At 46.7% G+C, this 22,122-nt stretch overlaps 1 protein-coding gene across 1 annotated transcript in view; it reads right to left on the bottom strand.

Annotated features, from left to right (window-relative positions):
• Nucleotides 1-13,372: 13,372 nt before the first annotated feature.
• c5 (complement component 5) overlaps nt 13,373-22,122 on the bottom strand; it is a 139,696-nt gene continuing 130,946 nt past the window's right edge. Inside the window, exons 37-42 of the mRNA XM_056286324.1 lie at nt 17,627-17,732; nt 17,355-17,438; nt 16,299-16,388; nt 15,810-15,902; nt 14,505-14,643; nt 13,373-13,794 (exon numbers count right to left, since the gene is read on the bottom strand). Coding sequence (XP_056142299.1) covers nt 13,653-13,794; nt 14,505-14,643; nt 15,810-15,902; nt 16,299-16,388; nt 17,355-17,438; nt 17,627-17,732 — 654 coding nt within the window. The 3' untranslated portion in view covers nt 13,373-13,652. The remainder of the gene's footprint in view (nt 13,795-14,504; nt 14,644-15,809; nt 15,903-16,298; nt 16,389-17,354; nt 17,439-17,626; nt 17,733-22,122) is intronic.

Genomic DNA, 22,122 nt, shown 5'->3' with positions numbered 1-22,122 from the left:
GTTTGTAACGGTCCAGCTACATTTCAGAGACTTATGCAAGTTACTATGAATGATCTCATTTTTCAGATACTCCTGGTCTACCTAGATGACATCTTGGTTTTTTCAGAGACATTTGAGCAGCATTTGGAGAGACTTGAGACTGTGTTTAAGAGACTGGCAGAGACGGGCCTTAAGGTGAAGTTGCAGAAGTGTGCGTTTCTACAACAGTCAGTAAAGTTTTTGGGTCATCAGGTGTCAGCAGAAGGTATAGGAACTGACCCCTCCAAGGTCTCTGCTGTTAAGAACTGGAAGGTCCCAACCACTGCCAAAGAGCTGCAGTCGTTCTTGGGTTTCTGTAGTTACTACAGGAGATTCATTCGAGGCTTCTCACAGATTGCCGGGCCACTGCATGACCTAGTCAACAAATGTTCAGGTGTGAAAAAAACAGGGAAAGTAGGTCACCAGTTTTGTAATATGTGGACACCAGAGTGTGACTCTTCCTTTGAGCAGTTAAAGGAAAAACTTACCTCTGCTCCCATTTTGGGTTTTGCCGATTTCACACAACCATTTGTAGTTGAGACAGATGCTAGTCAGCATGGATTAGGCGCTGTATTGTGTCAGCAGCAAGGTGACACCAGACGTGTCCTAGCATATGCTAGCCGCAGACTACACCAGGCTGAGAAGAATGACCGAAATTATAGTAGCATGAAGTTGGAGTTGCTTGCCTTAAAATGGGCAGTTGCTGAAAAATTCAGGGGTTACTTGCTTGGTTCAAAGTTTGTTGTCCTGACTGATAACAATCCCCTCTGCCACCTCAAGACAGCCAAGTTAGGTGCTATAGAGCAGAGGTGGGTAGCGCAACTGTCTGTTTTTGATTTCGAGGTTAAGTACCGTCCTGGTTGCAGTAATGCCGCCGCAGATGCTCTCTCTAGGCAGGAGTTTGCAGGGGAGCCTGAAACAGACCCTGACTCGGATTTTGACGACTGTATCACTGTGTGTAACCTGATTGAGCGAGGAACAGTTCTGGATCCTGGTCTTGTCTCTAGAGGTCTGGAGTGTTACAAAGTGAGACAGATCCGTGCTGGGGAGTCGAGGTCTGGTGAGACAGGTACTAAACAGGGCAACACCCCCACACTGCCAGGTTATACCAGAGAGGAGCTGGTAGGTTTTCAGGCCGGTGACCCCACCCTAAAAGAGTTTAGGGCATTTTGGGATCGGGGGAGGAGGCCATGTCCCAGAGAGAGAGCAGCCCTGTCTAGTCAAGTGAAAAGATTGTTGAAACAATGGAGATGCATACAACAACGAGAAGGGTTGTTGTACAGGGTTATCACAGACCCACGTCATGGAGAAGTGTGGCAGTTACTCGTGCCTAGTTGTTTGAGGGACCAAGCTCTAGAAAATGTACATAACAACATGGGACATCAGGGCATAGAGCGCACTGTAAACTTGCTAAGAGGGAGGTGTTTTTGGGTAGGGCTATGCGAGGATGTGGAAAGCTGGGTTAAAAACTGCGAGCGGTGCATTTTGACCAAGATGCCTCAGCCAAAAATCCATGCTCCAGTTCAGGCATTCCTGGCCTCCCGACCTCTAGAAGTGGTGGCTGTTGATTTTACAGTGTTGGAGGCAGCTTCAGATGGCCGTGAAAATGTCCTTGTTGTGACCGATGTGTTTACAAAGTTCACACAAGCGTATGCTACCAAAGACCAGAAGGCTGACACTACAGCTAAAGTTTTGCTCAGGGAGTGGTTCATGAAATATGGGGTCCCAGAGAGACTGCACTCAGACCAAGGTCGAAATTTCGAGAGTGAAATTATAGCAGAGCTGTGCAAACTCTATGGGGTTAAAAAGACACGGACAACTCCCTACAGGCCACAGGGAAACGGTCAGTGTGAAAGATACAATCGCACACTCCATGACTTGTTAAGGACACTCCCACCAGAGAAAAAAAAGCGTTGGCCAGAGCATCTGTCTGAAGTAGTATATGCCTATAATGTCACTCCTCATTCCACCACAGGGTACTCGCCTTATTATTTGCTTTTCGGGGTACCGCCACATCTCCCAGTAGATGCTTTATTAGGGCGTGAGTGTGTGTCAGACAGGAAACAGGATTGGTTGTCTGTTCATCAGGAGAGACTCCGACAGGCACATGAGAGAGCCAGAGAGTACTCAGAGCAGAAGGCAGCTGAGAGGATCTCACTGCAAAATGAGAAGGTGTATTGTCCTCCTGTGGACATTGGTCAGTTGGTTTTCCTACGTCACAGACCCCCAGGTAGACATAAGATTCAGGACACATGGACCTCAACAGTCTACAAGGTAGTTGACATCCAGGGTACCACACACACTGTTGAACCTTTTGAGGGAGGTCCCATTAAAAGAGTTCATAGGTCAGAGTTGCGACCTTGTGCGAAACCAGTTCCCAAACCAAGAACTAGAACTAGGTTACAGACCACTACACAGCCTGTAGCTGAGGATGAGCCTGAGTCACCTGAGGCTGATTTTGTTATTGTTGAGGAAGTCATCCCTCGCCGGCTTGTGCAAGTACCTAACCTGCTTCTTGCAGCAGAAAGTGTTAGTTTACCTGTGACAGCACCCACAGATGAGAGTGACGGTGAAGGACCTGAGGAAGGTTATTCAGATATGAGAAATTGTGGCACAGAAACAGAATGTGTTAATGATGTGCATCCAAACGTTAGCGACAGTGACTTGCCCATTATTGAAAACAGGGACAGGCCCGCACTAACAGAGGATGCTGGTGGAGCAGGACGTAGAACCTATGCACCTAAACCTGCCATTAGGAAAAGCAAGCAGGAAATGGCTGGATCTCATTCAAACCCATTTCATCTGCCAAAGTCAGCCTGTAATGCAGTCTCAGTCAGCACAGACATGGTCTCTAAGGTTTTGACAAGCCTGGGTGCTGCTCTCTTTGAAAAGGCCTTGCAGGGAGTATTTGAGTCAGTTCATGTTTCGTAGTCACCGAGGACGTTGACTATATTTGCAGGGGAGTATGTAGCCGGGTGGTAAATCTGTTAAATATGTTAAAAGATTTTCCACTTAAATTTAGTATAGTTTAACTGTTAATATATGTAATTGTTACACTGTCAAGCCATGTAAAATGTCATTTGATGTATTTAAATTGTGAGGCAGATTGTGAGTGTATTTTTATAGTTTTGGTTGTCATTGCATGTTTTGACCAGTAAGTGACAGTGGCGGACTTTTATTGTAACTCCGTGCAAGTTATCCAAGTGCATCTTGGGTATTCTTTCTTTTTTTCTTGTGTGGAGCGCCTGAAGATTGCGGTGTGACAGTGCTCTGACTCCGTAGTAAGTAAGGGTAAATATCTTGTGAAATATACCTGTAACATTATTCCAAACAATATTGTATGTCGGTAATTTGACAAGATGGTTTGATTTAGACGCTACTGGAGTTGATGTTCGGTGATTTTGGGCGCGAGCCGTCGACCGCTGTTCGCCATTGCAGGCATGACAAGGTAATGTTGGCGTGAATAAAGCCACACCATGCCATTGTATTTGGGATGTAAAGGTTTTATATGCATTTTAATTCTGTTTAAAGGTAACTGACAGAGTGAGAAGTTGCGCGATCTTCAGGAAGTTCCACATGTCTTTGTTAAACCCTGTTTAACGTACATAGTCCACTGCCGTATTTTGCACCGTATTTTGCACCGTATTTTGTATTTATTATTTCCCTTTTTAAAATATTTTCTGTTAAACTTGCCACATCTGTGAACATTTATGAGCTGTTTGCTCGAAAGACACAGGAATGTATGCACTCAGTAAAACGATCTGCATTCGAAGGTTCAAACAATAAAATTAAAGCTACAAGAACCCCGGAAGTAATTGTGTCCTGTGTGGTATCTAATTCCACGGGCTACAATAATAAGAGCCACTATGTCAGGAGTCTTTCAGAAAAAACAGCAATGCAAAACCAAGCAGTTCACTGACCTAACGTGTGTCATATTTTCCAGGATGAGAGATGTTTTCGTTGCCTCTTTGTTGGAAGTTATCTTGGTGAGGGACTTGAAAAGAACATCACACCAGTGCAACATAATTGAATGTTGGGCTTGGAGCCCATCACCTTGGATTTGTGAATGTGACATTTACCAGACAAACGCAGAATGTTGAGAGCGTCATCTACAGGAGATGAGCCAGTACTGCAATCAAGGAACAAGACCATACCCTCTTGCATACTAAGGAGTAAAGTGTCAACAGTGAGTAATGTCTGTCCATAGCGTAGGGGGATAAGGACAATTAAGGACTGAAGGTAACGTAGTTTCTTCTTCTGTGTTACAGAATGAACATTTCGCTGAGATTTCTGCTTTAAATCAGCATAAACACGTGTTACATGGGTAATGTGTATGTAGTGATTCAAGTGGATTTCTTTGACTTTACTGGGTATGAAGAACTTGCTGGACTCAGAACATACTATATCCTACATTTATATTTTCCTTGACAGACACTGGGAAGACGGCTTCCAGATACAGATGCTCCAGGAACACGTCTCACGTCAGCGTTCTCCGGATGGGCCTGCTATTGCGTTTGCGATCAAGCAGGTTTACGCCCCCTGTTTTAGTTTTGGGGAGGTCTCCAGAAAAAGGGGTGCTCATATCATCTTACCTGGGCGACAGCGGTGATGTTGCTCTTCTGCTCTTCCTCAGTGTGTTGGCAGAACTAGAACGTGCAAGGCCCGGTTTTACTGGGCGTGTTGGGGGTTCTCTGGAGGTTCTTTGGGGGTTCTCTGGAGGTTCTCCGGGGGTTCTCTGGAGGTTTTACTGGGCGTGTTGGAGGTTCTCTGGGGGTTCTCTGGAGGTTTTACTGGGCGTGTTGGAGGTTCTCTGGGGGTTCTCTGGAGGTTCTCTGGGGGTTCTCTGGGGGGTCTCTGGAGGTTCTCTGGGCTTCCTTCAGAACAGGACCGTTGTGTTGTCTTGTGACGTATCACGCAGCCGCTTTGTCCTGCAGTAGAGTTTAACGCAGAGATATAAACTAGGCAAGGTGACAACTGCTGAACCGCTGTCACATATGCTAATGAAGCTGTCTTGTACATTAAATGATTATGCTGTAAATATTCTCATGTTATATGTTGTCATCAGATAAACTGCATCCGTTTAAATTCACCAAGACTCACACGGAAGTGACATCATAATCAGTTAAGCGAGTCAGAAGTCAGAAACAGTAAAACATAGAGAATTTTATGCTTAACAAAGCTGGACAGTCTATAATAATGATGCCTAAAGACATTATTGCTAAATTTTAATGTGAAAATAAATCTTTAAATTACATGAAGAATCTTATAATTGCACTGGGTAAATGTCACATACATAAAGCGAGGTTCTCCGGGTCCCTCCCAAACCTCGGTGCTTTTCCAGTTGAGTTCAGTGTGTATTTAGGCACGTCGGCCCTGATGACGAATAAAACAAGGGAACGCACACCGCCTTATTTATTATAAGCAACTATTTTCTGTAGCCCTGATAAGTTTCACTGACTTTATTTAGGTTATTGTTTATCACCTTTAGATACTTTATGCTTGTTAATTGTTTACTTTGCATATTTAATTGATTATCTGCTTTTTTCCATTTCCACTTGAAGAAATTTGAATTATATAAGAATGTGTTACACTTAGCTAAAAAAAAGTTCGTTGTGACCTTCAGACGTTGAAAATATGCGATGTTTTGAACATTTAAAAAAACACTAAAACGTGTTTCTGAGGTTTTAACTGATACCTGAGCTGACGTTGGAGGTAACAGATAATAATAACTTAATAATAATAATAACAATGTAACCGGTTATTTTCTTGCCCGGTGCGGGATTCGATACAGGGTGTACTGCACCACAAGGTGACGTCACTAACCACTCGGCTAAAGGGTCAGACCCGTTAGCTAGGGACTAACGTGTCTTATTAGTAGTTTACAGTCGTCACCCTCCCCGGAAGCGCGCCCTCGTGCTTTGTTCTTCCCGCGCTCCGAAGAGACTTCTGAGGATCTGCACACTTCCGGTTCCCACCGCTGCCACCAATGTAAGCGGTTATTTTCTTGCCCGGTGCGGGATTCGATACGGGTGTACTGCACCACAAGGTGACGTCACTAACCGCTCGGCTAAAGGGTCAGACCCGTTAGCTAGGGACTAATGTGTCTTATTAGTAGTTTACAGTAATAATAATAATAATAATAATAATAATAATAACGGGTAATAACAATGACAACAGGCATTAACGTCAAAACAAGCCGATCTGTTGACATGCCACTGTTTCTTTGTTATCACATAATAGAACAGAACAGAACATTCTTTATTAGTCACTTTGTGTGTACATACAAATGAAATGTACTCTCTGCATTGAACCCATCCTAGCTGTGTAGCCAGGAGCAGTGGGCAGCCGCCGGGCCTTGCACCAACTCCAGTTATTTCTTCCCATTGCTTGGGTCAGGGGTACATGTGAGGCTGCACCCTAGATGGCGACACTGTGTGGTGCTCTATAGTGTCCCCTGGCAAGAGTTTCTGTTGTTCGGTGGCACAGCGTACCTGAGACGGCCACAGAATCCTGTTGCTTTTTGCCAGAACCGCTGCCGAGTTGACAAACAGTTCATGCCGGAACCATGTTTACCCTTTCCGTGTACCGACAGCTGGGTAGACTGTGCCCGGGGGTTTGAATTCAGAGTTACCTTCTCCTCGCCTTTGCCTAAAGAGGCATCAACCCACAAGACAGCGGGTGGATTTGAAATCAGAGTTCCCTTCCCCTGCCCCAATGTGTTGGCCGGACTGGGCACCATGGGAAGTACCGTACGGGCATGCAGGAGGACCAGGTCTACCAGTAGGGACGTCGTCCTTAGCCAAAGGGCCCTTGCTGAGGTAAGGTGCTACCCCTCTACAGCCTGTGGTTGCAGTTTCGCATCTTACCCAGGACAGAGAGGTGAATCAGGTCACGAGGGTTGTGTCCTCGTGACCTGATTCACCTCTCCGTGATGTTCTTACCCGCTCCTCGTGCATAGGAAGGGTTAAATGCTATAATTTATCCAAGATAAGAACAAAATGTCACAAGCTGTTCTGTCACTAAAAGTGCATTAGATGGGACCTCTGTAGTATTCCTGTAACCTATCACGTTACAGTTGATAGACAGGATATGACATATGACGTACAGTTGATACGACAGGATATGACATAGCACGTACGGAAGTACTGGAGGTCAGAGATGTCATGGGGATGCCCCGATGGAGTTCATTAAAGACAAACAGTTTGAGTAAACTGCCTCATTCATTATGCCGTATCAATGAATACGACACCTCATTCAACCAAATCCCTCGGGAGTACAAACATGCATAAAACACAGCAAACATTTTGGAAAATGTTTTTTATTGAGAAACAGCAATACAACAGTACTGTAGAATAACAGAATCCTTAACAATTAATATCTATAATCCAACTGAAAGACACGTGTTGTACCGCTATGCCGTCCATCTCAGCCAACAAGGGAGAAATAAATGTCTGGCTGACTCCTTCCCGAGTCATGCCCCCTTCCCGAGTCATGCACCCCCCCCCCCCCCCGCCGAAGCTCCAAATATTCGCTGTGTGTTTAGCCCTAATGTGTATTTACGATTGTACATTTGTATTGCACATCAGGTATGTGAGTGATACATCTTGACCACAGGGGGCTATTTACAAACTAAGTGTCCACTATTGCCCCATGCTGTTTGGGACGGATGGCCTGTGGGGGGAAAACTGCTCCTGTGTCTGGTGGCACATTGCTCTGTAGCGCTTGCCAGAGGGTAGGAGTTCAAACAGACTTGGACATGGGTGTGGAGGGTCAGTGCTGATTCTGCCTGCCCGTTTCTGGGCTGTAGCGGTGTACAGGTGCTGCAGAGTGGGTAGGGGAGAGCCAGAGACCTTTTCTGCAGTAATTCCATATCTAATGATGCTCTCTAGGGGCGACACGGTAGGTTAGCGCGGTCGCCCCACAGCAAGAAGGTCCTGGGTCCGAGCCCCGGGATAGTCCAACCTTGGGGGTCGTCCCGTCGTCCTCTGTGTGGAGTTTGCATGTTCCCCCCGTGTCTGTGTGGGTTTCCTCCGGGTGCTCCGGTTTCCTCCCACAGTCCAAAGACATGTAGGTCAGGTGAATCGGCCGTACTAAATTGTCCCTAGGTGTGAATGTGGGCCCTGTAATGGCCTGGCGGCCTGTCCAGGGTGTCTCCCCGCCTGCTGCCCAATGGCTGCTGTGATGGCTCCAGCATTCCGCGACCCTGAGAGAAGGATAAGCGGTTTGGTTTGGATGATGGATGGATGGATGATGCTCTCTGGGATTGCCTATGATCCGGATGATCTGGCTGCACACAGCCTCAGTCGCCGTAGAAAGGAAAATCTGTGCTGCAGTCTGTTGCAGAGGTCATCAGGTTGTGTTATCCAGCAGAGAAGGTTGTCTAAGTGGACATCTACGTACTTACACGACGACACCTGAATGATTGTCCCATTTTTGATGAACGATGGCTCATGGTCAGTCACTTGCCTCGGGTCCAAGAGCAGCTCCTGTGTTTTGGTGACGTTTAGAACGAGATGGGTGGTGTCATCACTTGGTGAAGGAGTCTCTCTCATCATGGGACCAGGAAGTGTCCATGTCCTTAGGGAGAAGGCTCAAAATCACAGCATCATCAGCGAATTTTTATAATATAATTATTCGGGTGCACTTTCCCGCGGTCGTTAAACCCATCCGCTGAGGATGCACATGCCAGTGCATTCTTAGTGCCTGTCCCAAGCCCGGGGAGGGTTGTGACAGGAAGAGCATCCGGTGTAAAACCTTTGTTCATTCATTCATTCATTATCCAAGCCGCTAATCCCAACCGGGGTCGCGGGATGCTGGAGCCTATCGGAGGGTTTCCGTGCAACGTCATCACAGAGATGCGTGCGCAACTAGGGGGCAGGAAGCAGCTACAACGCAGAGCTTTTACCCAAGATAGAGCTCAGATACAGCAGAGATGACGTGCAGTTGTTGGGCAATAAACTAACCGCCAAAAGGACGGGAGGAAAATGTTGAACCGCTTTGGCAGCTCTCAAAAGATGATGCATCTCATAATCTTTTGAGCGCCACCAAAGCGGGTTGCCCTCTGACTGTGCACGCACCCAGTAATGTTTGTAAACAAGAAACCCGTCTATAGGCTCCAGCATCATTGGTCGGCAGGCAGGAAGACACCCTGTACAGGCCGCCAGTCCATACGCAGACACGGGGACAACATGCAAACTCCACACATAGGATGACCCGGGACGACCCCCAAGGTTGGATTACGCCGGGGCCCGAACCCAGGACCTTCTTGCTGTGAGGCGACCTGAAACTGGTCGTTGGTTTCGGTCGGTGTGCCTCTGTATTGTTTATAAGGGTGGGGGTACATGCAGTCAGTTTGGACTGAAGAGACCACTTGGTTGAGTGATGAAGCGGAGCTGTCAGTGAGCGTTGTGTGCAGATGAACTGGTTCAACCTTCTCTGATGTAGCTGATTACGCTAACAGTAGCCCCAGCAAGCTCTCATGCATGGAATATGGACCGATCTACGCATAAAGACACCCCCTTACTGTCTCGACTGAATCATCTGTCCCCACAGTAACAGTCTTATGTTCAGGTTTACTGGCCTTGAAAACCAGGAGGGGATTGGATATACGGTATTGTGGTCTGAGTTGGAAAGCGGGGCTTGGACTTGGCAGAACATGGACTCTTCATGTTACCGTAGCATTCACCTGAGGTCTTGTTCTTTCGGGTGTCGCATCGTACATACTGTAGTGAATTCGGGGGACAACACAACCACAGGAACTGCCGCGGCCGGGAAGCGAACCCGTATCGCCCGCACCGCAGGAGGCATCGCTAACCGCTAGACTAAAGGGTCAGACTCGCGAGCCAGCGGCCAGCGTGTCTTCTTATCCATGCACGTTACAATACTGTTCAGAGCCCGGCAACACAGTCTCTGGCTTACAGGGGTTAAAATGGCCTAAAACCTAAATGGGTGCCCCAGCTGCTCGTGGTCAGCAGCTCTAGCTGCGCTGCCACTGGGTGGGGCAGAAGCAGCATCTATGATGGCATTACCAAACTGCCTTGGCAGGTAGAGGGGTCTCAGTGGTACACAAAGCACTTCTGTTGGGGCTGCATGCAGTGTCCCTCACGGTATACTGTTAGCGCCATTTGTCCCTCACAGACACGCACATGCCGCCTCCGTCCGGGGCAGTCGGAAGTCACCATCCAGGTGGAGCAGAGTCAAGGACTCCTTGGTGTAGCCAGGCCTGAGCGACCACCACGAGATTAGATGCCCGGTATTCAAGCAGCTCATTCTGTTGGTGCGAAGCCCGCCCATCTGAGGAGAGATTTGAACACACGTTCAAAACAGCTGAAGTCTTGTGAATGAGAACTGGAGGGACCTGAGAAAAGACCGTCACAGTAGTCTGGCCTGCTGGAGATCCAGGCCTGGATACATTTTTCAAGTCTTATTTGGACTTGAATCCTCCAATTCTTGCTGTCTTTAAGATGATAGTGGGCTCATTTTGTTAGGGACTTGATGTGGCTATTAAGATTACAGCAGGTGGCTTTATTCTTCAGAGGCAGAGAGTCCAGATGACCCTCAGCCATTCTTCTTGGGAAACAAAGACAAGACTCTCAGGTCAGCAGAAGTGAATTTCAGGTTCCCACCATGTGACCAATGCATTAAAAAAGGGAGACAAACTCACCCTGTTGGTTGGAGCAGGATTGGCCTGAATTTCACCTGGTTTTTCTTAAACTCCAGCGGCCCCTGGTTCTTACAGATACGGCTGTGCACTGATAATTCTGCTGTACGCCATGTTTTGTAGTCCCCCCCCCTTTTTTTTTCTCCACATGTGGAGTCACCAGCCGCTTCTTTTCACCTGTCACTGAGGAGTTTCACCAGGGGGACGTAGCGCGTGGGAGGATCACGCTGTTCCCCCCTCTCACCCGAACAGGCACCCCCGACCGAACAGAGGAGGCGTTAGTGCAGAGACCAGAACACATACCCACACCCGGCTTCCCACCCGCAGACACAGCCAATTGTGTCTGTAGGGACGCCCGCCCTAGCCGGAGGTAACACGGGGATTCGAACCGACGATCCCCGTGCTAGCACGCAATGGAACCGCCACGCCACCCGGACGCCCTGTTTTTTTGTCTTTAGAATGCAATGGAGCCGCAAAGACTGACTGCATGGACACGTCCCCCTCCTCTGCATGTGCTGGCAGGTCAATGTAGTCTACATTGCAAGGTAATGGTCACGATTGTGCTTGAAACCTTGTCAGAAGTGTTTATACGACTCAGTTGTCACTTCTGGGGATACAATCACTGTCTGATTCATCCCCCAGGTCTTAACCAGGGCAAAGTAAGGCAAGCTATTCGAGTTAATTGAACCATTACAATTAACTAAAAATATGGATTTGATGTCATTAAAATTTGATACACTTTTTACAATGAGTACATCTTGGGAAATATATTGAAATAAAACTTTCCATTCAAATATTTAGCAAATTATTCATATTATGGAAAACACTCCATCATGGCCACTTTAACCGTGTCTTTGCCACAGCTCTGTCTCCGTGCACAACAGAGGAAAGCATCAAATTAAAGCTTCACAACAAAGTGGAAGTCCCTGTTGGCTGAGACAGCAGCAGGACTCCTGAACAGGACCTGACAGACAGCTGCCACTGCTAGCTGACCTTTACCGGACACTGACATGCAATAGCTAATTGTGCTCGTTAAGCTCGTTAGTTTAATGAGTTACTTACTTACTGTTACTTACTGGACTGGGCTAAGAACACTGATGCCCTCTACAAGAAGGGACAGAGCCGTCTCTACTTTTTGAGGAGGCTGAGGTCCTTCAGCATCTGCCAGACAGTGCTCAGGATGTGGTGGGAGTCGGTGGTGGCCAGTGCTCTGCTGTTGGCTGTTGTGTGTTGGGGCAGCAGGTTGAGGGTAGTGGATGCAAACAGGCTCAATAAACTGATCCGCAAGGCAGGTGACGTTGTGGGGGTGGAGCTGGGCTCTCTGGCGGAGGTTTCTGAGGGGAGGATGCTGGTGAAGTTATGTGCCATCATGGACAATGTCTCCCACCCACTCCAAGACGTGCTGGTCGGGCACAGGAGTACTTTTATTGATAGACTCATTCTGCCGAAATGCACTACAGAGCACTACAGGAAGTCACTCCTGCCTGTGGCCACCAAACTGTACAAGTCCTCCCTCAGCCTGTCAGACACTCTGACAGTCATCAGACTGGCCCTCCCACTGGTTTTACCCTGGCGGGGGTTGGTTTGTGCTGCTTGTTTCATGCTGAAGTAATAGATAGGGTGTTGTGTGCTGGAACATGGTGAACACATGTTTACATCCTTTATTCCAATTTCTATTTCTTATTTTATCTTCTATTTCTAATTATTTCTATTTTCTCATTTCCATTTTCTTGTTGTCTTGTATCTTGCTAGTTTTTCTTTACTGGAGCACGAGTGTCTGTAGTAGGACCCAGTTTCCCCGCAGGGATGAATACAGTTTTCAGATTCTGGTTCTTGGACGTATGATGAGACAACACAACATCGACCTCCACTGCTTTGCTGAAGACACCCAGGTCTACATTAAAACGCAACCCCATCCCACCAACACAACCTCCACCCTCAACTTCTGCGTCATCCTCCACCCCTGCCTCAACCGCCACCCTCAACACCTGCCTCAACCGCCACCCTCAACATCTGTTTCATGCTGCAGTAATACAGTGCAGATAGGGTGTTGTATGCTGGAGCATGGTGCACATATGTTTGTAGATTCTGTTCTTATATCTATGCATCTCTTATGTTGTCTTTTATTTTTATTTGTTTCTGTTTTCTTGTTATTGTGCATCTTGTTAGTTTTTAGTTTTTTCTTTACTGGAGTGTGAGTGTCTGTAATGGATCCCAATTTCCCCTCGGGGATGAATATTCTGATTCTGGTTCTGGTTCTGATTCCTTGCAAGGCTAAAAGCACGGGACCAGCTTCTCTCAGAATGGAGCGGAGCCACTGTTTGACAGTTAGCTTAGCTGGCAAAAGTTGTTAGCCAGTGAGCTAATCTTGTGTCTCCATGGCAACACACTGACACAAAGCGGGTTAACAAGATGGCAACAACTTAAAGAGGTCTGATTGAACACCCATTACAGACTCGTTTATTCCAGGAAACACTTCAAAATGGTGAATTACTTTTCTGGGAAACTGGTTCATGTTTAGCAGATGGTGTATTTGAGTACATCATGTGCCCATCAGAACCTTAACATTTATCTGTCTGTGTCTTTCTATCTGTGTGTTTGTCTTTGTCTGTCTGTCAGTCAGTCTGTATGTGTCTGTCTGTGTCTTTCTATCTGTATGTGTCTGTCTGTCTATATGAAAAGTGGAGAATAACATCACACACCTTTGTATTTTATTTGATTTAAACACAACAATATTGATAAATTCTCTGACGTGTAGATGTTCTCCGGGTGTTCTCCAGATGTTCTCCAGCATCATCCCAGTTTGTATTGACAGTTTATTGTCCTCTTTCTGTTTCTTTTAGCTTGCAACTTACTGCTTTAGGTTCATCTTACAGTTGGTACTAGTCATTCATATCATGGTTACAGAGACACACGTTGCCCTGTGTAGACTTCATCCTGTTCTTGGTTCTGTTGTGTGTGGTGGGTCTGGGTCTCAGGCTGCCTGGGTACAGCCGCCAAAGAGCAGGTCCTCAGCAAAGACGTCCAGCTGATGCAGAGCTTCTGAACAGACCGGGTCAGTGCAGTGTTTGGGCCACGGCTCCACCAGCACCTCAGAGTCTAGAGGAAACCGGAATCTGAAGCAGAACAACAGAACCAGTTAGGTCCACAGACTGTAGAACAGTCCACATATAGAGTCAATGCACAGAAGAGCAGAGGCATCCACACTATGTTATTAATGTAATTGCAGTCATTGACCACTAGGCGCACTCGTTACTTTTGTAATGTGATTAAGTCCGGTTAAGTGATTAAGTTCCGGTTTTGTCTTATATTTCCACTTCCGGCTTCGTAGTTTTTTCGTTGTCACCGCGTTGAAGGAGCGCACATCGTGGAAGAGATTGTGCTCGAATGAAAGGGCAACTAGTGCTTAAGAGTAAAGATAGATTGTCCTCTTAAGAGCAGCCTAAGCACACATTTGAAAGCAGAAGATCACCTCGCAAGGAATATTTAAGTTAACCCCCCCCTCCCTCCCCCATTGGTTGACAAGCAGGCAAACGTGGTCAGTATTAGCCATGTTTTTCTTTGGTTTATATTGTGCGAAGTCAAATATATCCTAAAGTATGAATGAAGAATGCACCAGTTAGCCTGGTGGTTTGGTGTGTAGCTTCAGTTCTACGGTGTTTGTACGGCGTTGGAGCTGTGCTTGTTGGAAGGAGCCTGTTAAACATCAGTAAAAGCAACTCGGAGCCTCGCATTCGATCACTGGGCGGCATAATTAATGTTCCCGGTAACACACACGCATGACAGGCACAGACAGAAAGACGGACGATGGCACGGAGACACCCACGTGGTTCTGGTGCCCAGGGTGAACTGGGTTCCACTGGCTCCCATCAGCAGGTACTGGTCCTGGACCTGCAGGTTCACTGAGTTGCAGGTCGCCTTTTTCACCAACTCCACCTCCGACCTTGGAGTCAACCCCTCCAACTCTGCACAACAAGCATGACATGACTCACATCAACAATAACAACAACAACAACAACAATAATGATAACCATAATGATAATAGTAATAATAGTGTGTGTGACATTGTTGTGTAGGAAGTGGGGTTGTTGTGAAGCGTCTGGTGTGTTGGTGTAGTGTTGTGTGTGAGACATTGTTGTGTAAGAAGTGGGGTTGTTGTGAAGCGTCTAGTGTGTTGGTGTAGTGTTGTGTGTGTGACATTGCTCTGTAAGAAGTGGGGTTGTTGTGAAGCGTCTGGTGTGTTGGTGTAGTGTTGTGTGTCTGTCACGTCTCACTCTCAACCTTCACCGCTGGCTAGCAGAAATGCCAACAGGAGAGCAGGGCACGTAAGTCTCTCCCTGCCAGTACATAGCCTCTCCAACAGCAAGCCCTATGTAGCGCCTCCCCGTGGTGACACACGGTAACTGGGTACACCTCGGACCCTGGCTGAACTACAAGGGGCTCGGAGGAGGTCTGGTCCCTAGACGTGCGGTACGCAGACCCACCGGTGTGTGGATATTCCCTGATGCCCACGACCCACCCCCAGCTATGGGCTAAATAGTGCCACCTAGTGGCTACCTCGGGAAAGGACTAGGCTACGGGAGTAAACCCCTACACAACACCAACGTCCACAGTGCTGTTGTTTTGTGTTTTTCTTGCCCTTTTGTGTGTGTTTAAGTGAGAGAGTACTGCTGGCGTCGTGTGTGGCTGCCGCTTCTCCCTCTCATAGCCCCCCTTCCCCTCCACCCCTGGATGTCTGCCACCCTTCCCATCCACCCCTGTATGTCTGCCCCCCTTCCCATCCACCCTTGTATGTTGTGTTGTGTTGATCTGTTGTCTTGTTTCACCCCGTTTAATGTAAAGCCACTTTTGAGTCTTAGAAAAGCGCTATATCAGATTTATTATTATTATTATTATTATTATTATTATTATTATTATTATAATTATAACGATAATAGTAATGACAATAATGATAATGGTAATAATAATAGTAATAATAGTAATGATAATAACAGTAATAATAATGGTAATAATAACAGTAATAACAACGATAATAATGATGATGATGATAATAGTAATAATAATAGTAATAATAATAATAATAATAATATTAGTAATAATGATACCAGTGACTTTATGAAAACTGTCCCACCTTTGTCTGGTTTCTTCAGGATTTCCACAACATTGGCTCTGTAGGTCACAAAGTCTCCTTCAGCTGATGAAGACTTGATCTCCACCTTGTAGACTAGACACACAGCACAGTGATCCATCCATCCACCTGTTCATCTATCTATCTATCTATCTATCTATCTATCTATCTATCTATCTATCTATCTATCTATCTATCTATCTATCTATCTATCTATCTATCTATCTATCTATCTATCTATCTATCTATCTATCTATCTATCTATCTATCTATCTATCTATCTATCTATCTATCTATCTATCTATCTATCTATCTATCTGTCTGTCTGTCTGTCTGTCTGTTTGTCTATCTATCTTGTATCAGTCAACCAATCTATCAGCCAATTCTTCAATTTAAGTAGCCATTACACACACACACACACACACACACACACACACACACACACACACACACACACACACACACACACACACACAGACTGTGTGTTCTCACCATATTTAATGTTGGGCCGGCAGGCCTCTTGGGTGCGTGTGTCGGACGTGACGCTCATGCCTGTGTTGTGTCTGTATGTTGCACAGGCCACTGAGCACAATGTTCCAAATACACACCACACACGTCACACAACACACGTGACATACACACAGATAGAGAGAACACAACAGAGGTGAGACAGAGCGTTTATTGAGTGTTTTACAACACCTGTTGTTTCTCACACCTCAATAAACTCACTAATCCCTCAAGGCTCAGTCTTGGTCCCCTTCTCTTTTCTACATACATGCTGCCCCTTGGCGAGGTCATTCAAAATCATGATGTGCTCTACCATTTTTATGCTGACGACACTCAGTTATACATGCCACAAAAACCCACAGATCCTAGCACCCTAGCAAATCTCACAACTCTGATATTACATCCTGGATGTCCAAGATTTTTCTTAAATTTAATGATGATAAGTCTGAGGTCATCCTGTTCAGTCCAGAAAATTCCCTCAGCCCTTTTGCTACTAATCTTGGTGGTCTGTCAGGTAGTCTTCAGCAGGCTGCTAGGAATCTTGGGGTAATATTCGATGCTAACCTCAGTTTTGACAATCAAATCCAACATGTTGTTCAGTCATGCTTTGTCCAGCTCAAGCTAATGTCCAAAATTAGGTCGTTTTTATCAATTGCCAATCTGCAAAAAGTTGTACATGCTTTTATCTATTCTCTGCTTGACTATTGTAATGCACTTTATTCTGGCATCAGCGAGGGCTCCCTCCACCGTCTGCAGCTGGTACTACATCTGCAGCTGGTACCGCTGCTCGGCTCGTTACCGGGACAAAGAGGCATGACCATATCACTCCTGTGCTTGTCCCTATACTGGCTCCATGTTATATTTCATATTGATTTTAACATTTTATTGCTCACTTTTAAGGCTTTAAACGGTCTTGCGCCTTCATACATTTGTGATTTATTGACCTGGTATATGCCCTTTGACCTGGTACAAAACCACCTGAAGGGAAAACAGCAGCGTAATGTGAGTGGTAGATGATCAGAGCCAATCAGAGACACATACCTGTCATGCACTGACAATGTTCAGCCACACAGAGGCGCTGGAGCTTCTGTTCCTGGTAGGAGTACTGCTTCGTGCACATACTTCCTATGAGAGATGCAGAGGGACAGATAGATGGGTTTCCCACAGGCCCAGAGGAACAACGGGTTTAATGGGCCTCATCTTTATTTACCGCTTAAAGAAGTTGACACACACACACACTACAAAACAACACAAAACACCACAGAAAAACTACAAATCCCAGAGGCATGCTCAGAGCTGACGTTGTCTCTTACCTCTGTCCTGAGGCTCGTAGACTCTGAACAGTGAGTCTGAGGAGGCTCCCACCTTGAACTCCTCCTGGATACGAAATCCAACACACAGGAAGTTCTCAGACGGAACCTAAAAGAAGGCAGGAAGTGGAATGCACCAGTTCTGTCTTGGTTTGGAGTTCGCTGCAGGCCACTATTCTATCTGATATCTTTCTCTGGGTTGCAGTGTGAAAGGTTATCATCACACATCACATTACAGTTTCTTCCCACAGTCGCAACACTTAAATGTTGGGTAACTGGAGACTTGAAATGATGATGATGATGATGGATCACATGTATAAAGCACTTTATCTTGACACCCAAAGCGCTTCACAGTGAAGGGAGAAACTCGCTTCAACCACCACCAATGTATAGCACCACCTGGGTGATGCATGGCAGCCATTTGCACCAGAACGCTCAACACACATCAGCTTGAGGTGGAGAGGGAGTTGTAAATGGTCAACAGATGTGCATGTGTGTCACACACCCCAATGTCCTTGTGTTGTGCTTTGAGCAAATCAGATTTTTCCATCTCCAAGACTGAAGAGTTGCCTCATCTATGGAGGGTACCACCAACCTTTTGGTCTCTGCAGTCCACTGGCCATCAGCCAGAGTGGAGAATGGCTGTCTCAGGAAGAGGAGGATGTCACCTGAGAGTTTAGGGGAGCTTTCAAACCGTTCCTCGAAATTTTCTGCCAGGCTCGTCATGAAATCCTTCATCGCTGGGCCCTCCTGCATTTTGTTCTTTTAGCAATGATCCCGCAGATGTGGAGAGTGCAACTGTCTCCCGTGAATGTGTTTCTCCCAAAGGTTCAGCTTTGACCAGAAAGCATAAACCGCTTCGTACATGTCTGCAACAGTCTGATTCTTGCCTTGTAAGGGCAGATTAAGGTGATTTACATGAGACATGAAGTCACACCAAAAAATAACGTATTCCATCACCTTATTGCAACTTAAAAACTTCTGATATTCTTGGGCTTTTTGGCTCCGCAGTCCGGATAAAAATGAAACAAGCTCATCAATCAGGTCACACACCCTCTCCAACCCAGTCTTTGCTCAGCCAGTGAACATCATTATGTAGCAAAAGATCCTTGTGTTCTGCTGACATTTCCTCCAGCAATGCTCTGAAAAGGCGATGTTGCAGACTAGAACTCTCACAAACGAAATTTACCAGTGTCGCCATAGTATCCATCACCTCTTTCATTTCGCCACACACTTTAGCGCACAACAATGATTTGTGAATAATGCAATGAAATGCTGAGTGCAAGGTTAACAGCAGCAAGCCTGCTTACCAAGCCCTTGTGTTGTCCCACCATTGACGGAGCCCCATCGATGAAAACGGACGCAATTTTGCTGACATAGAAGTCCTTCTTCTCAAAGAACTATCTTCTACCACTACTACTACTACTACTACTTTCAGCTGCTTCCGTTAGGGGGCGCCACAGCGGATCATCCGTTTCCATCTCTTCCTGTCCTCTGCATCTTCCTCTGTCACACCAGCCACCTGCATGTCCTCCCTCACCACATCCATAAACCTCCTCTTTGGCCTTCCTCTTCTCCTCTTCCCTGGCAGCTCCATACTTACCACACAACATACATACTTCTCTGCCACTCCCGACCTCCTCATATAATACCACACCTCCTCTCTCGGCACCTTGTCGTATGCTTTCTCTAAATCCACAAAGACACAGTGTAACTCCTCCTGACCTTCTCTATACTCCTCCATCAACATTCTCAAAGCAAACATCACATCTGTGGTGCTCTTTCATGACATGAACCCATGCTGCTGCTGCTGATCATCACCTCTCCTCTTAACCTAGCTTCTATTATTCTTTCCCATATCTTCATGCTGTGGCTGATCACCTTTATACCTCTGTAGTTGTTACAGTTCTGCACATCGCCCTTGTTCTTGAAAATCGGTACCAGTATGCTTCTTCTCCACTCCTCAGGCATCCTCTCACTTTCCAGGATTGTGTTAAACAATCTAGTTAAAAACCCCACCGCCATCTCTCCTAAACACCCCCATGCCTCCACAGGTATGTCATCAGGACCAACTGCCTTTCCACTCTTCATCCTCTTCATAGCTGCCCTCACTTCCTCCTTGTTAATCCACTGAACTTCCTGATTCACTTTCCCCACATCATCCAACCTTCTCTCTCTCTCATTTTCTTCATTCACCAGCCCCTCAAAGTACTCCTTCCACCTTCTCAACACATGCTCCTCACTTGTCAGCACATTTCCATCTCTCCTTCATCGCCCTAACCTGCTGCACATCCTTCCCAGCTTGGTCCCTCTGTCTAGCCAGTCGGTACAAGTCTCTCATACAACTCACCATACGCCTTTTCCTTTTCCTTTGCCACCTCTCTCTTCACTTTATGCTGCATCTCCTTGTACTCCTGTCTACTTTCTTCATCTCTCTGACTATCCCACTTCTTCTTTGCCAACCTCTTCCTCTGTATACTTTCATGTACTTCCTCATTCCACCACCATGTCTCCTTGTCTTCCTTCCTCTATCTTGATGACACACCAAGTACCTTCCTAGCTGTCTCCCTCACTATTTCTGCAGTGGTTGCCCAGTCAATTCTTCACTACCACCCAGTGCCTGTCTTAACTCCTGCCTGAACTCCACACAAGAGTCTTCCTTCTTCAACTTCCACCATTTGATCCTTGGCTCTGCCTTCACTCCCTTCCTCTTCATCTCCAAAGTCATCCTGCAGACCAGGGGTCCCCAACTTTTTTCTTCTTTTTTTTTGCACCACGGACCGGTTTAATATTGACAATATTCTGGCGAACCGGGGGAGGGGCGGAGGTGGGTTAATAACGACCAGAATAGGGTCTAACCTATATTCCGGAGGCGTATAAATCAATAGTATCATAACAGTTGAAGAAACGTTTGGATATTAAACACAGCGCATATTTTCCTCGCATTAACATAACATACATATAACAACATTGCAACTCACCAGTATCACTGAATCAGTGGGAGCCCTGGACTTGTTTCCCTGCAGCAAGAAGATCCAGTCGAGGGGTGATGGGCGACAGCGACGCCCGAAGGGTGTTTCTTATGTCCAGTCTATTCCGCAATTTTGTTTCCGTTGCATTCATTGCAGAAATCCCCGCTTCACAGAGATATGATGTTGGAAATGGAAGCAAAGTTTTCAGTACTTTCGTGGCCATCCCAGGATATTCAGCCTTGATTCTGATCCAGAATGTCGGCAGAGATGTGACGTCAAACATACTTCTTAGCCCACCGTCATTGGCAAGCTCGAGGAGCTGATCTCCCCGCGCCGACAGGGACGATTCGCCGGGCACGTTCACAAATGAGTCACGGATCCATTCTTTTACATCTTCTTGGGTCATCTGCGGTTGGGAAGTAACGCTCAGATTCTGTCGACAGCGAAGCCAGGTGATGGCGCACCAGCTGGGAGAGGGACGCTGCAGCCTCAGTCTCTCCCAAAGTCCTAGCTAATGTTTGGAACGTAGTCCAATATGCCCCTGTCCACTCGCCGTCCCCACAGCTCCAGTTTGGCGTTGAATGCAGACACTTCATCTGCCAAATGGAAGACAGCTGTCATTCTCCCCTGAAGCGACAAACTGAGTTCACTGAGGAGGCTGAAGACGTCACACAGAGAAGCGAGTTTTGTTGTCCACTTCTCGTCACTGAAGTGTGCTGCCAGCAGTAATGGATCTAGAGATTTTTCCTGGGGTGGCAAAGGGGTGGCAAGACTGTGTCCCAGAGGTGGCAGCTGCCACCCCTTGCCACCCTGTAGATCCGCGCCTGTGAGGGGGAGGGGGATTCTAAATCGGCGACTTCTGTTTGAGATGAGTTTGGTGCGGGTCTCATTGACCTTCACCATGCATGTACATAAAATATACTTTAAAAACACATTATCTGATTTATAAATGGGGTGGCAACAGGGGTGGCAAGACTGTGTCCCAGAGGTGGCAGCTGCCACCCTTTGCCACCCTGTAGATCCGCCCCTGGCTGCCAGTGGTGACTTTTTTTCCGCCAGCGATGTCCCCCTTGATAACCCCCTGGCCTCAGTGGGTAAGAGAAGGCGTCTGTGCTCTGCGTCCGCGTCCTCGCAAAGCTGCTCAGACAGACGTGAGTTAGGGGCGCGTGCTTTCATGTGATTGATAAGTCCGATAACGCCACTCAATACGCTGTTCAGATCAGGTGACATTCTTCGGCTTGCCAGCATTTCTCTGTGTATCACACTGGGTGTAGACTGGCATTCGGGAGCAACCTCTTTGTCTCGGGTAGTGAAACCAGACAGCCGTCCCGGTCATGGCTGCGGCCCCGTCCGTACATATTCCAACACAGAACGACCAGTCCAGTTTGCCTGACATGTAGTCCTCAAGAGACTGGACCAGTTCTGCCCCAGTTGTGTTAGTCGGCAGCGACGGAGCACACAACGTATCCTCATGCACATCGTCTTGAAATACATATCACACATAAACCAGCCGTACTGTCTTGTTGC

This window comes from Lampris incognitus, chromosome 1 (assembly GCF_029633865.1).
Source record: "Lampris incognitus isolate fLamInc1 chromosome 1, fLamInc1.hap2, whole genome shotgun sequence".
Taxonomy (NCBI): domain Eukaryota; kingdom Metazoa; phylum Chordata; class Actinopteri; order Lampriformes; family Lampridae; genus Lampris; species Lampris incognitus.
The sequence above is the reverse complement of the archived record's forward strand: the minus strand, read 5'-3'. Positions and strand labels throughout refer to the sequence as shown.